Raw genomic sequence first — 15,107 nt, 5'->3', positions numbered from 1 at the left:
GGATCCAAATCTATGAACTTATGAGTTCATTGATACTAGACAGGAACAAATTCAAATTCATTATAAACTCGTTAAATTGTGCTGTTGTTGAAGGTAGCAAATGATAATCATGATTTACCTGAGGTTAAATTCACTCAGGGTTGAAATTTAAACTCTCGTGCCTTTTGGTTCATATTTTCAAAGAACCTGGATAGTCACTGTACAACATCCACTAGGTGAGATATATCGATGCCACTGTCATTCAGTGTCCTGGCATGAGAGAAGGGGTTAACGAAAAGCTTTTCAATTAAGTGCAGTGATGAAACATCAGAAAACCACAGCACTTTTGAAGAAATGTATCAAACACAGTGGTGGAAATGAAATCTTATTAAATTTAAAAAGTTAGATTTATTTTTGAGATGTTGGAACCCAGGAGAAATGAAGAGTATAAAGGGCATTATCCCATTACATCAGGTTATATAAACTATAATGTGCACTTGATTGAACAGCCTTTCCAGAATTTGCTGACCACTTTAGTTCATTTAGGGATGTCCTTTAGTTAGTTTTGTGATGTCAGCAGCTTCTAGTTGCCAGCTCATCAACAATGTTGGGCACATTCTGCCACAGATTTGTTTCTTTTCTCAGTGGCTGACCTTCAGAGCATCTTGCACTGATCCCTCTTCCTAAAGGTGTATTTTAAGTGATGCTTGGTATTCATCTTTCAAGGCAGTAGTGAACTTAACTACTTGGTAGTGAGGGATGTGATTTGGTAACTAAACATCATTTAATAATCTAATATCTTTTTAAAACAAGAAAGCAAAAATGCGCAAGATTTTGTTCCAAGTTATGCACTATCAATTTCTCACAAGTTGTCTCATTAATGTCACTTCTTTGTTGATTATTAACTCCTTACTTAGAGGTTCTCATTTCTTGTATGTGTTTGTGTTTATTCACCTTATCTCAAATAAGTGGCATGGACATGGTGGGCCAAAGGGCCTCTGTGACTCAATAAATCATTCAAGTAATAAAGTGCAATTTCCATATAAGTAGCACAGTATCTTTTCTTTACACTTTCAGTTGCTAATGTAAAATGTAGAAATGAATGTAGAAAAACATCAAATAGTTGCAGAATGCATACTCGCAGGGAGCTCCTGGATTTCCCCATATTTCCCATAGCAGAGGTAAGTAAAACTGGAAGACGAAGCTCTATGGTAAGGGGTAAAATGTTTAGTGGATCAGAGGAAGAAGTTTTTTTTTACCCAGAGGGAGTTGGAAACTGGAGTGTTGCTGGAGGCAGAGACTCTCACAACATTTAAGAAGTATCTATTCGAATATTTGAATCGCCAAAGTATAGAAGACTGCAGACCAAGTGCTGGTATAAGGGATTAGAATAAACAGGTACTTGATGGTAGTTATGAACATGTTTGGCCAAAGAGCCCGAATCTCAGCTGCATGACTCTATAAGTCATTCAAATAATAAAGTACAATTTCCAGTGGAAACTGTGAATATAAATCAATCATATCAATCAAAACTTACAAATAGACACTATCCAGAGACAATCAGATCCGCTAGCAGTTATAATTAGAGGACATCATTGCCTTTGGTACTCAGGTAGTAATTGATTTGCCCAAAGATCTGAGTCAACAATTGTATAGTTTGGGGCCTAATTCCAGAGGAGAGTGATGGGCCTTGTATTGATGAAATGGTTTCTGAGCTAATCAGTGAAAGAGGGAAGATGAAACTCTCACAATATGTTAGGGGAATCACAGGGAGCACACTCCTTCAGTAGATTTTGACCCAAGAATGTTGTAGATGAAGTCAGTATGGTGTGTAACCTGGAGACAACTTGCAGGTGGCACTGTAACCATTTAATTTCTGACCTTGTCTTCCAGCTGGCAGAGATCATGGGTTTAGGAGACACTGTCAAATGAGCCTTGGAAAGTTGCTACTGTGCATTTAGTTGAGAGTACACACTGCAGCTATGATTTCCAGGAGAAGTAGAAAGAGGGAATGTTTAGAAAGGTGAAAAAAATACCTATCAAGTAGATTGCTTTATCCTGGATGGTATGAAGCTTCTTAAATAGGCTTGAACCTGCATTCATTATTCATTCAGACAAGTGGAGGATACTCTATCACACATAAATATTTGTAGGTGAAGGAAAGGGTTTGAAGGTTAGGAGTGGATAACCTGTCAAAGGATATTTTGCCTATGGTGAGTTCTAACCATGAAATGTATAACTCAGGTCAATGGTAACCATCAACCTACCTCATCTCCACTGCCCCCCCCCCCACTACTGCCCCACTGCCCATCGCCACCCTATCACCTGATGAAGATGATAGATATTTGATAATGGTAATGCCTCTGAGTGTAGAATACGAAAGGCTAAATTTATACTTATTGGAGATGTTCTATTGTGAATAGGCAATTTACTATCTCCCGAACTGTCGGGTACCCAACCACGTCCACAGAGCACTAAGTCCATGCTACCTGTTGCTCTATGATCCTTGGGAACATGGACTTACCATGCTGCTCCTAGAAAACTCTGACATATTCAGCCTTCCCAGCCATAGCTTTCCTCACCCCACTCCCTCTCCTTCCCCTGGATTTTCTGGCACCTCGTCTAGGTCTTCAAGCCCTCTCCGTCACCTCCCTGTCATAGAGGAGGCCCAATAGGACAGCCACCAGAGCATATATTTCTCCAAGGAAAAGGCTTCTTTAACTGTTTGGTTTAATTTTGGGCCTAATTATACCATCTGCTGTTGTAATCTCTTGCATAAAAATAACATTAAAGACAAATGGAAAGTTGTATGTTTTCTTTCATTCAACTCAAATCCATTAAAACGATCTCCTGCAATTCACTATTGCCTTGGTTGATCTGCTAATTCACAACAAGATTTAATATGATGAAGTGAGCTGATGTTATATAATAATTATACAGTAAATTACATCTTTATCTAGTTAGCTAATTGCACAGATATTTTGATTTTAAACAATTATATTGAATCAGTGATATGAGTGGCATGGTGAATGGATGTGTCTTGAAAGAAAATGACAAAGTCGACATTCATATAGTTTCCTGTCTAAAGAGGTTGTGAACGGTTGTGAAGTAATAATGTAAGTGGCAATAAAATAGAAAATGCTGTTTTCAATCAGCAGGTCAGGCAGCATCTGTAGAAAGAGAGAGATAGTTAATATTTCAGGGTAAAGACCCTTCAGTGTTACCAGCGGTTTCTGTTTTTATTTTGGATTTCCTGCGGTTTTTTTAATGCAACCAGACAGAAGATGAGGTGCTTATGTTGGGCTTTGGGATGGACCAAAGACAAAGAGGTCAGAGTGGGAATGGAATGGAGAATTGAAGTGACTGGAAGCTCAGGGTCACTCTTGCAGACTGAACTGGAGAGATCCAAGTGAATTTCTGCTTCGCCTGAAAGGACTGTTTATGTCCTTGATTGATGGAATGGGAAGAGGTGAAAGGGGCTGTGTTGTATCTCATATGGTTGCATGGGAAATTGCAATGAGGTGGGGAGATGGAAGAATGGAACAGGGAGTTGTGCAGGGAACAGAAGCTTTGGAATGCTGAAAGTGGAGGGGAGGGGGAGATGTGCCTGGTGGTAGAATCAGGTCAGCAATGATGGAAATTATGGGAGATGATCTATTGAAAGTGAAGGTAGTGTGATGGACAGGTGAGAACAAGGGGAACCCTACATATGTTCTGCCAGGAGGACAGGGTGTGAGACCAGAAGTCTGGGAAATGGAGACGTTGTTGAGAACCTTGCTCACTATGGTGTAAGGAAAGTCAAAGTTAAGAAAAAGAAAGATGTGTGATGGCACTGGTGTCAAGAGTCTTGTCATCAGCGCAGAAATAACAAAAATGGAGAAACTGGGAGAATGGATTTGAATCCTCAAAGGGTGGAAGGAGGTGAAGTAGACAAAAAACAGAATGCTGGCAAACTCAGCAGGTAATGCAGCATCTGTGGAGGCATCAGATATAAGTCAGGCTGAGACTCTGCATCAGAACTGAGAGAGAAGAACAGAGCCGAGATTGCCAGATTGCCTGCAGCACCAAGGGTTGGCTTGGGGGGGGAGTTGTGGGGGCAGTGGGAGAATAGAAGCTGGTAAGTGATAGGTGGAACTAGATGGGGGGTGGATGATTGGCCAATGGAACCAGGTGGGGGATGGGGTGTGGGGCAGAGGTTGGTAGATGATAGTGGAACCAGCTGTGGGAGTCAGTGGGCTTGTAATAGAAATTATAGAGGCTGACCTACCCCATTAGATGAGGTGCGGAGGGAAGAGTCAGATATGGGCAATGTGAAAGTGAGAGAAGGATGGAAATTAGCAGCAAAAATACTGACATGTTTGCATCTAAAAGCAGCAATAACATGTCATCAATGTGACAGAAATAAAGTCGAGGGAGGGGGCCTGAATAGAATTGAAGCAAGGAGTGTTTTGTGTATCTAGTGATGAGACAGGCATAGCTGAGACCCACCGTTTATTTGGAGCAAGTAAGTGGAGTTAAAGGAGAAGTTGGTCAATGCTAAGACAAATGCAGCCAAGTGAAGGAGAATGGCAGTAGAAGGAAGACTGGTTGGATCAAGGAAGAAACAATGGGCCCACAGACTATCCTGGTCTGGGATAGAGATGCAGAAGGATTGGATATCCATGGTAAATATAAGCCAGCTGGCATCAGAAAACTAGAAACTGTCAAAGTAGTGCAGGATATCAGAGGTGTCACAGATGTAAATGGGAAGCGACCGTTCAAGGGAATAAGGAATAGAACTTGCATAAGAAGAAATATGTTCTGTGGGGCAAGAGCAGGCTGAAACAATGGGCTTAACAGAACAGTCCTACATTGATCTTGGGAAGGAGAAATAAATGAGCTGTGAGGGATAGGATGACTGTGAGACGGGAGGCCATGCAGCAAAGATTTCCTGAGGAAACAAGCTCAATGAGAGTGTGGGAGATAATGGCCTGATGTTCAATTGTGGGGTCGTGGTCCCTTGGATTGATTATCCACTTAGCAGTCATCAATGGAGAATGCTCTCCAGCTATAACCGTCGGGATGATTTAGATCATTGCACATATCTTGATTCTGAAAGGTACAGAACACTTCACAGCTGGGTTTCACATTCAACCTCCAGTTATGCACACTGTTGAAGCAAAACAATTTTGATTTTCCTTTCATGCTGTAATGTGAATGCCAAGTCCCTTGAAGGCAAAATATGTGAGGTCAGTTACACAAAAGCATAAGCATATATAAATAGGAGTAGGAGTAGCTATGTGGCCCAAAGTCTGTTCCTGCATTCAACAAGATCATGACTGATCTGATCTTGGCTTCTGTTCTACTTTCCTGCCAGTTCCCCATAATTCTTGACTCCCCTGGAGAACATAGATCTGAATATCTGGGCCTTGAACATATTCAATGATCCAATCTTCACAGCTTTCTGGGACAGAGAATTCTAAAAATTCATGACTTACTGAGAGAAGAAATTCCACCTCATTTCCATTTGAAATGGACAATTTATTTCTTTCAAGATAAACCTAGTTCTAGATCTCATCGAGAGAAGGAACATTTTCTCAACACCTGCCTTGTCAAGCCCCATCAGAATCTTCCAACTTTCAATTAGATCACCTCTCATTACTTAAAATTCCAATGAGTTTTAACCCAACCTGTTCAATCAATGGGTCGAAACTTTATCCTAGGTGTCAACCAAGTGAACATTCTTTGAACTGGCACTAATGCAAGTACCTTGAAGTATCCTTAAATAAGAAGACCTTATGCAGTCTTCCAGGTGTGATATCTCCAATGCCCTAGATTCCATCCCCTTATAGCTTGCTGTACCTCCCTGCTAACTTTCTGTGTTTCAAGCACAACAGCATCCAGATTCCTTTGTTGCTGAGGTTGATGCTGAGGTTGAGAGGGTTGAATTTGAATACTTCAAGCTCCTCAGAGTGAACATCACCAATAGCCTGTTCTGGTCCAGCAACATAGACGCCACAGCCAAGAAAGCTCACGGGTGCCTTTACTTCGTAAGAGGCTAAGGAAATTTGACATGTCCCCTTTGACCTTCACCAATTTTTATCAATGCACCATAGAAATCATGCTATCTGGATGCATCATGGCTTTCCGTGGCAACTGCTCTGTCCAGGACTGCGAGAAACTGCAGAGAGTTGTGGACACAGCTCAGCACATCACGGGTACCAGATTCCACCCCCCCCCCCACTCCATGGACTCTGTCTACACTTCCCGCTGCCTCAGTAAAGCAACCAACATAATCAAAGACCCCACCCAACCCAGGCATTCTCTCTTTACCCCCTCCCATTGGGAAGAAGATAAAAAAGCCTGAAAGCACATACCACAAAGCTCAAGGACTGCATTTATCCCGCTGTTGAACAGTCCCCTAGTATGATAAGATGGACTCTTGACCTCACAATCTACCTCGTTTTGGCCTTGCACCTTATTGCCTGCCTGCACTGCACTTTCTCTGTAACTGTAGCACTTTATTCTGCATTCTGTTATTGTTTTCCTTGTACTATCTCAATGCACTGTTGTAATGAAATGATCTGTGTGGATGGCATGCAAAACAAAGTTTTTCACTGTACCTCAGTACATGTGACAATAATAAACCAACTTACCAATTTACCATTCTGTAGTATCTTTCCATATGAATAATATTCTGTTTTTCTGGTTGCTCTGTCAAAGTGGATGACTTAACATTCTCCCATGTTATTCTCTATCAGCTATTTTTTTTAGTTTTTGCCCACTCACTTAACCTATCTATATCCCCTTGCAGCTTTTTTAGTGTCTTCCTTACAACTTGTTTTCCTGCCTACTTTATATCATCAGCAAATTTGGCTACAATTCATTTGGTCTCTTTTTCCAAGTCATGAATATAGATTGTAAACAACTCAAGCCCCAAAACTGATCACTGTGGCACCCACTTGTTATAACTTGCCAACCTGAAAATGACCCATTTCTTTAATTTTTTGTTCTGAGTTAGGCAATCCACTCTCTATGCCAATATACTATGCCCAGTGCCATAAACTCTTACCTTGTGTAGTAATCTCTTTTCAAAATCCAAATACACTGCATGCACTGTTTCCATTTATCCACCCTGCTTGTTACATCCTCAAAGTATTCTAACAAATTTATCAAATGTGATTTCCCTTGCATAAGATCATGTTTAGACTGACTGATTGTATTATGATTTCCTGTTTTCTGTCTCTCTGGTTTCTTGAATAAAATCATTGCACATATGGTTTTCCAATCTGCTGGGAGCTTTCCAGAATCAGCTTCACAAACATTGCAATGTAACTCCAGCCCAAAACTGTTAGAAAGTTTCCAGACTTAATTAGTGGCCAGCTATCTGCATCATCAATTGTTTCTACCTTAAAAACCATCCATCATCCACCACGCGTGTGCCCACAGACACACACACACACACACACACACACACACACACACACACACACACACACACACACACACACACACACACACACACAAACTGCACACATCTGTTTTCTGCAGTTCTATCTTGTCACTTCCGAAAAAAGTCTAGGTTCACACAAGAACATAAATTTCCTTTGCTATTGAAGTACCAGCTGGTTAAATATTTTGGACTTTGAAGAACTACTAACATGATACATAAAAGTTCTTGTTCTCAAATTCCTTCACAGTATTGCCCCTCCCTATCTCTGAAACCTCCAGCTCTATAATCCTCTGGGTCATCAGCACTCCTCCAATTCTGGCCCTCTGAGCATGCCTGATTACAACCATGCAATGCCTGGTTCTCCTGCCTTCAGTTGCCAAAGTTCCTCTGTAAACTGCTTCACTTCTTCACCTCTCTCATTTTTCATTTTCATGGATGAAATGCTTGTAATAAAATTGACCAACGAATAGAGAAACAGAGGTAAATAATGTAATCATTCATAAGCGGACATGTGGTTGAATAGTGACCAAGGTGAGCAATTAAATGACCCAGAGTAGTTGAAATCAAAACTGAAAATAAAGGTCGGACAACATGTGGAGAGAGATACAAGATTAACATTGCAGGCTGATCCTTTCCAATTCCAATGTAGTTGATGTTTAGAAGGGAGAGACAAAATGGAAAAGGGCTGGGGTACATCATGGAAGCAATAAGGGGACAAGCTATTTTAAGCATTATGTTATATGATTAATTACCAGGAGATCCTGAACCTTGCTCTCCCCATACACGTTCTGGCCTTGTGCTGATGCATGGGTTGAACAATAATAGTTGTTCCAGGATCTCTGAGCTCATTGTAAGACAACCAGGGAAAGCTAGGATCAATGAATTTTGGGGCACTGAGGGAACCAGAACATTTCCAAAGTGGACCTGAGACACAGTTTCAACTCTATTCTTATTGAGTGGTGGAGCTGGCTCAAGCGGTCAAATGGCCTATTTGTATTTCAGTTTCTTATATTCCATAAGATACTTCCTAAAACGTTATATTTTTATCAAGCATTTGGCTTTATGTTCTAATATATTTCATGGCTTGTATAGTTAATTTTTTATGATATCCTCCTGTCAAAGATTGTACAACATTTTACTATGTTAAACATGCTAGATGAAGGAAAGCTATGTTCATAAGCAGTATCTGATGGAAAAGCATTCTCACATGCTATGTGCAATCGTTTATATTTATCAGCTAATCTTTTTCAGGAGCTCCAAGGATCCTAGAATTAAATAATTTAAAGTTTCAAACTTAACACATGGAGCCAAACCAAATGTTTTTCTGTCTTCTTGCAAATGAGAAACTTGTTAGACGTAACTTATGTTCCCAATTATTTTACTAACTGAAGATAATGTAACAGGATGTGAGTCTAAAGTGAGTCAACCTTTTCAAATAAGCCTTTTGTTGCTCTAGTAGGACAGGTTTGACTTGTGATCTAGTTTCTTTTCTTGCTCATCCATCACTACCTCCTTTTTCCAAAAACCAAGCTGCTTCAAAACAATCTTGATCATTCCCATTAAAATTTATGCCTATTCAAGCTAAGTTTTGAAACTCTATCTGTTCCTTAAGTTCTGCTCTTAAAATTATCCAAAGTAGAGTGGAAATATGGTGATGCAATGCATAAAATTGACCTAGAGGGTGCTCTCCTTGATTTACGGTGTGCCCAGGCCAGATCATGCATTATGCGCTCTGTTATCAGTGTGCTCCCACCTATGTGAATAGATATTAAACTATACCTTTGTAATTGTGCATAATGTTTGAAATCAAGTTGCCAGATATATCCTTCTGAGTCAAGAAGAGTGTATTTGGTTTGATTAGCCAATTGGCCAAACATCTGTCAATAGAGCATTGGCCACCTGTTTCCTGCTTACTCTCACTAAAGGCCAGGGTCATTAATCTGTCTGAGGAGTAAAGACTCAATAGTCTTCGAAAAAAGTCTACACAAAGAGTTCCCCAAGCTAAAGGTTAGCTAAAATAAAGTGTCCTTTTCCACAATGTTGCTAAATGTTAGTTTGTCCTATGCAATTTCTTTAAAATTGACATAAAGTTGAAGTGTAAATATATTGCAGAATTGTAGCATATAATGGCAAAATTTCTGATTAATCTTTGCAGGGAATTCATTCTGGTGCCTACTTGACGTTGTGCCAATTAAAAATGAGAAAGGAGATGTAGTTCTTTTTTTGGCATCCTTCAAAGACATAACTGTTACCAAAGTGAAGCTTGCCCAGGAGGATAAAAAGGAAGGTCAGTGTTTCATCATATCCTTACCTTAGTTATCGAAGACAGTCAGGATGTGGTTCTTTTTATTGCCATAGTTTCATTGTTAAGTGTAGTAAGTATTGGTTTCTCACAGAAAAAAGTAAATTAACATTGTGTACTATTTATTATTGCTGTTTATTTTCTGAAGTAGTAATTTGCAACACATGAAGCACATCAAACACAGAAATTCTGTCAAACCCAAGTTAATTTTATTCAAGTCCTTCCCTACTGCTGTCTACATATAAAATATTTTCATTGCACCAACCTAACCCAAATACAATTTGATTTTGTTTCTAAATTCAATGTTCAACATTTGCAAGCTTGATTTTTTTTGGCTAAATTGAATTTTTTGGCTCAATACACATACCGTTTTCTTATGTTCTTTGGGTCATACATATAGTGTATTGCTATAATTGTATTTGGTATTTAATTAATTTTAAAAATAAATGAACAAACACCACATTGAATCCACAGCATTGACAAAGGGTATTCAGCCAAATAGATCTATATCAGAGTTAATTCTCCCTCCCAAAATGCTTCATCTATCAAATAACCTTTTAATTCATTCTCCATCTAGCTACCTTCTTAAATTATTCAGTCAACTACTTCCTATGATGGCAAATTCCACATTACGGTCACTCTAAGACAAAGAAATTCTTATTTCCCTATTGAATATATTAATGACGGCCTAATATTTATGCCCCCTCTTTTTGATGATGCAAAATGGAAACACCTCTGCATCAACCCCATTAAATCCTTTCATACTTCTGACGAATTCCAGCGGTCCACCCGTCAAGCATGTAATTTCTAGAGAAAATAGCCCCAGCTATTCAATTTCCCTACCGATATATGCTTTCAGATCTGCTATCCTCCATGTCAATGCTTTGTAACCTTTTAGAACATGGGAGTTATAACATTTCTTTAATCGTTATACTGCTTCAACCTCAGAAATTCATGTGCAGTTAGACTGAGAGAATTATACCAATTCACACTGGGAAATTATACTGTAAATGCCGATGTGGCAATGTTCTTGGGATCATGCAGGTTTAGTTGATAGTGATTAATAGTTCAATATCTGATGGGTATGAGAAGAATGTCTACCCAAGTCCCAGCTTTGCAGAACTTAACAACACCATTAACAAAGGTACAGAAAGACAAAAAAAATAACTTCTGGATGTTCAATAATGTTGTTTAATAATACAGATTTGAATATTAATTACAATATATTATCTTGACCTTCAGGAAGTTCACATATTGAAGATTGAAGAAAGACTTCATTGCATTTATAAAGCACTTCTCATGATTTTATGTCCTGAGGCACTTTACAGCCAATGAAGTTCGATGGAAGTGTGCTCCCAGTTGCAGTATTAGGAAACACTGCAGCCACTTTGTTTACACCAATCACCAATGAACAACAATACAATAATTAACTAATCTCACGTCCTTGATGCTGTGACTTGAGGCATGTAAGATATGACACCTGGGAGAACTTTCCTGCACTTCTTTGAAATAGTGTTTTGTGATCATTTCCATCTATTTGAAAAAGTAAACTGAGCCGCAGTTTAACCTCACTTGAAAGACAGTGCAATTCTACTTCAGTGGAGGAGCAGTGGAGCATTGGCCTTCTGAGTCAGAGACAAATGTGATAGCAACTGAGCCTTGACTGACAATAGTAATAAAAGGATTTTGTACAAGAGAGACTGAAAGTAGACTTTTAAATTTAATTTACATCATGTGTTATGATGAACAAATGTAATTTGTTGAATATGAGACCCGAGTGAATCAGAAAGGATTGTGAAAAAAGTCTAGGGAAATCAGAGGGTGTGCCATTAATAGAGGATATAGGAAATATAATGTGGCATAAAGGTGTACCGTTGTCCTGACTCTATAATATTACAATATAAAATATTAATATTAGCAAGATTAGAGGGTGTAGGATCTTTAAACTAAGCAAGGTTAGAAGATGTAAGATATTTAAACCAAAACTTTGGCAGTAGTCAGCCTTCATTGTGCTCATTTTATTTAATGTTCAATTTGATGCCATTATTTATAGCTGAATTTCAACATCATTGCTAATTTGGAAAATATAGGTGGTGTTCATTGGAAAGTAGGATGTTCACTGCAGCATAGTTTGAGAGGCTGTGTGATGTAAAGCTAAACTCTATATTATTACCACTGGAGATAGAGATCATGTATATACACACAGGAATTTATAATTCCAAGAGATGACAGAAGTATGACCACAATGTGACAACAGAAAATAAGGAGTTGCAGACAAGAAAGGCATACAGACAGAAAAGTGCTGATATTTCATGCAGTTACCACTGATCTCCCATTGTAACTCCTATAAGGGACTAAAGAAGACTCCATAATAATTTGTAAATGACTCAAACCCAATTATTAATGCAATTTCTTTGGTTTTCAATGATTTCCTGATGCCATTTCAAAGAGATAGGAAGGGAAGTTCAAGACACACTTAAGATTTTCAACAGCAGATAAGCTGAGGTAGGGATAAAGGCGAGATATATCATGGAGCTGAAGGTGGTCTTTTTGATGGAAGAGATATTCAGTCAGAGCTCAGTGTGAAGAATACCAAGTTAGCAAATATTCTGGTTTATCCTGAGGCAGCAGTGGAGGATCATGTTTGGGGCAAGCTGTGAAAATTATGGATTTAGTTTTCCCAATGTTTATAGAGAAGAAATACCAGTCCATCTAAAATTTGAAATCTAACAGTAATGACCTGACAGCATTTGACAGTTTGCCTTTTCTCAAGAGCTTATTAATAATTTTTTAATTCTTCTGATAGTTTTTAAATATTTTAAAGGTTTATTCAAAGGTTTTTCTTTCCGCAGGTGCTGTCTGACCTGCTGAGTTTTTCCAGCATTTTCATTTCAGGTTTCTAGCATCTGCAGGGTTCTTGTTTTCATTTCCTTTTTTAATAATTTAAGTGTCTTGACTATTAGAGGCATTTAAAAGTGAAGAAGTATTAACAAATATCAAATCACATTAAAACTCTGAAAAATAATAAGAAACATTAAAATAAATTAAATTGATAAAGGCAGTTATCCTCTTTGCCACACGGTCGCTAGATCTGTTGGAACATGTGATCAGACCAGTTCAGTAAAGAACTGATAGATACGAGGTCAGGGCTGGAGATGTGGCTTTCTAGATTTGGGTAGATACTTTAAGCACCAGACTTGAAGTTTCCAATTGAGACCAAACATTAAGCAGCAGGGCAGGGATGCTGCCTTTCAACAAAAGCAGAAGTATGTACTTTCATCCTGTGAATAGAAGGTTTACAAACATCACTCTGGAACAACGGTGGCATAATTGAACACAAGGTACCAGTGGAAGCCTGTTAGCCATTTTGTCCTTCTGTTCAGTTAACTCCCAGCACCTGTTTTGACTCCATTAATCGGCTTTGGTCCCATAAGCCTTGCCCAACAAAAGTCTATTAATACAAAAAGCCAAACATCTACAGATGTTGGGACTCTGAAATTTATAAGAAACAGAAATAGCTGGAAATGCTCAGTAGGTCAAGCAGCATCTGTGGAGAGAGAAACAGAATTAAAGGGTATGAGTGCAGCAGTTGTCTGGAAACATGATAGTCCCTACCCACCATACTTCTTCTGGAGATATGGATATCTGCTGATCCTCTACCCCTCTGTCCAAATGCCTGATATCTGACAAGTATCTGGTAAGGTAGAGTGGGCTCTGAGAGGCCAGTAAGCCTCAGATGTGATATCCTGAGGCCCCACCCACAGGACATCTTGATAACTTTTGTCAGTTCGTCAGTTCTCATAAGGATTTCAACAATTTTTAAATGCTTCTGATAATCAGAGGCATTTAAACTTAAAAATAATCAAATCACGTTAAAAATTATTGAATAATTAAGAAGATTAAAGTAAAGTAAAATAAGTAAAGCACTTACCAGCACTTACCTTTACCACAGTTCATATGGCAGAAGGTCTCTTCCACTATCTCTAAATGTGTTTGATGATCAAACTCTCCAGGAACAGTTGAAATAATTAAAACAAAATATATTTAATATTTATGAAGTAATATTCATTTAAAACTACATACAACTTACATCAATTTATTTGAAAATATTATTTATTTAAAAATATTAATTAAAGTAAAGTGAAAAAAACAAACTACCACTTGACCGCATAGGTTGGCTGCTCCATTCAAATAAATGGGGCGCAACAGATGCATCAGTTCCGGTTGGTGTAATGTCAAGGAGTCAGATACGAAGTGCAATCAGCCCCTCAATTCAGCACCTTATGTGCTGTAACTATATCTGGACTCCATGTGCAGACCCAGGGCAGGGAATGTGTTGACACACACACTAGATCTAACCGGCAGTTGTCTCTGAAATGACCGGCTAGCCATACACAAAATAGGATTTTTCAGCTGTAACATGACTTCTATCTTTTTATTCTCCAGGTTGCTTGGGATAAAGAGAAACATTCTATTAGATTGCTTGAGTTATATTTTGCACCTATTCAGTTGCTTTTTGTTCATGGGCCCTAAATAATGATTCATCCATAATTCCCAGATTCTCACTTTACAACTCTGATTTTTTTTGTATGTCCAAAATGGATGACCTCAAACTTCCAGGCTTTAAATTCCACATACTATTACTTTTGCCACTCAGTTTGACCCGTGGGTGTCTCAGTTCAACTCTCGACACCGGCTTAGTGTGATCAGCAAACTTGGATATCTGCCTCTCTATTACTTCATCTAATCATTTCTAAATATAGTGAAAAGCTGAGGTTATGGCATAGATCCCTAGAGGACACCATAAATCACATCCTGCCAGTTTGAGTGCAAACCTATTATCCATACACTCGAGCTTCTATGCCATAACGATCTCATTCTCACCTAAGTCAAGAGGTTACCTCTAGTTCCATGCTCTATCATCAATAAGACAGAATGAATCTTTAAACTTGGTCAGCAATTATTTTTTCCTCAGCAAAATAACAACCACAATGCATTACAGTCAAGCTTCTCGATCATGTTATTTAGTATAATAAATTTTAATTAATCATTTATAACAAGCTATGGAATCCTACACATCTGACCTTTTTAAGACATTCAGCAATGTGAAATTGATTATATTCCAAAAATACACAACTTGCCTTCATTCTTTCTTTCTGAGCAGGTGAAAATTATAGATTGTGTCTTGTGATGACTGCTGTGCTTCACAGTTTGAGAAAATGAATAATGCTGAGAGTGATGGCAAGATTCCGAGGATATCGAACAAAGCTATTACCACTCCTGAAAAGTTAGAATATGTGTCAAAAGACATTGGTGTCAAGAGGCTATCCTCCAGGAAATGCCTGGTTAAACAATAAATGATGACACTCAATTTGAACTTTCTTTGCAACCTGC

At 38.6% G+C, this 15,107-nt stretch overlaps 1 protein-coding gene across 1 annotated transcript in view; it reads left to right on the top strand.

The window, feature by feature from the left end:
* Positions 1 to 15,107, top strand: part of kcnh8 (potassium voltage-gated channel, subfamily H (eag-related), member 8) — a 288,746-nt gene that overhangs the window by 146,000 nt on the left and 127,639 nt on the right. The window contains exon 3 of the mRNA XM_052016213.1: positions 9,567 to 9,698. Coding sequence (XP_051872173.1) covers positions 9,567 to 9,698 — 132 coding nt within the window. The remainder of the gene's footprint in view (positions 1 to 9,566; positions 9,699 to 15,107) is intronic.

Source organism: Pristis pectinata, chromosome 5 (assembly GCF_009764475.1).
Source record: "Pristis pectinata isolate sPriPec2 chromosome 5, sPriPec2.1.pri, whole genome shotgun sequence".
Taxonomy (NCBI): Eukaryota; Metazoa; Chordata; class Chondrichthyes; order Rhinopristiformes; family Pristidae; genus Pristis; species Pristis pectinata.
Note: the sequence above shows the minus strand (reverse complement) of the source record. Positions and strands in the feature narration are given on the sequence as shown.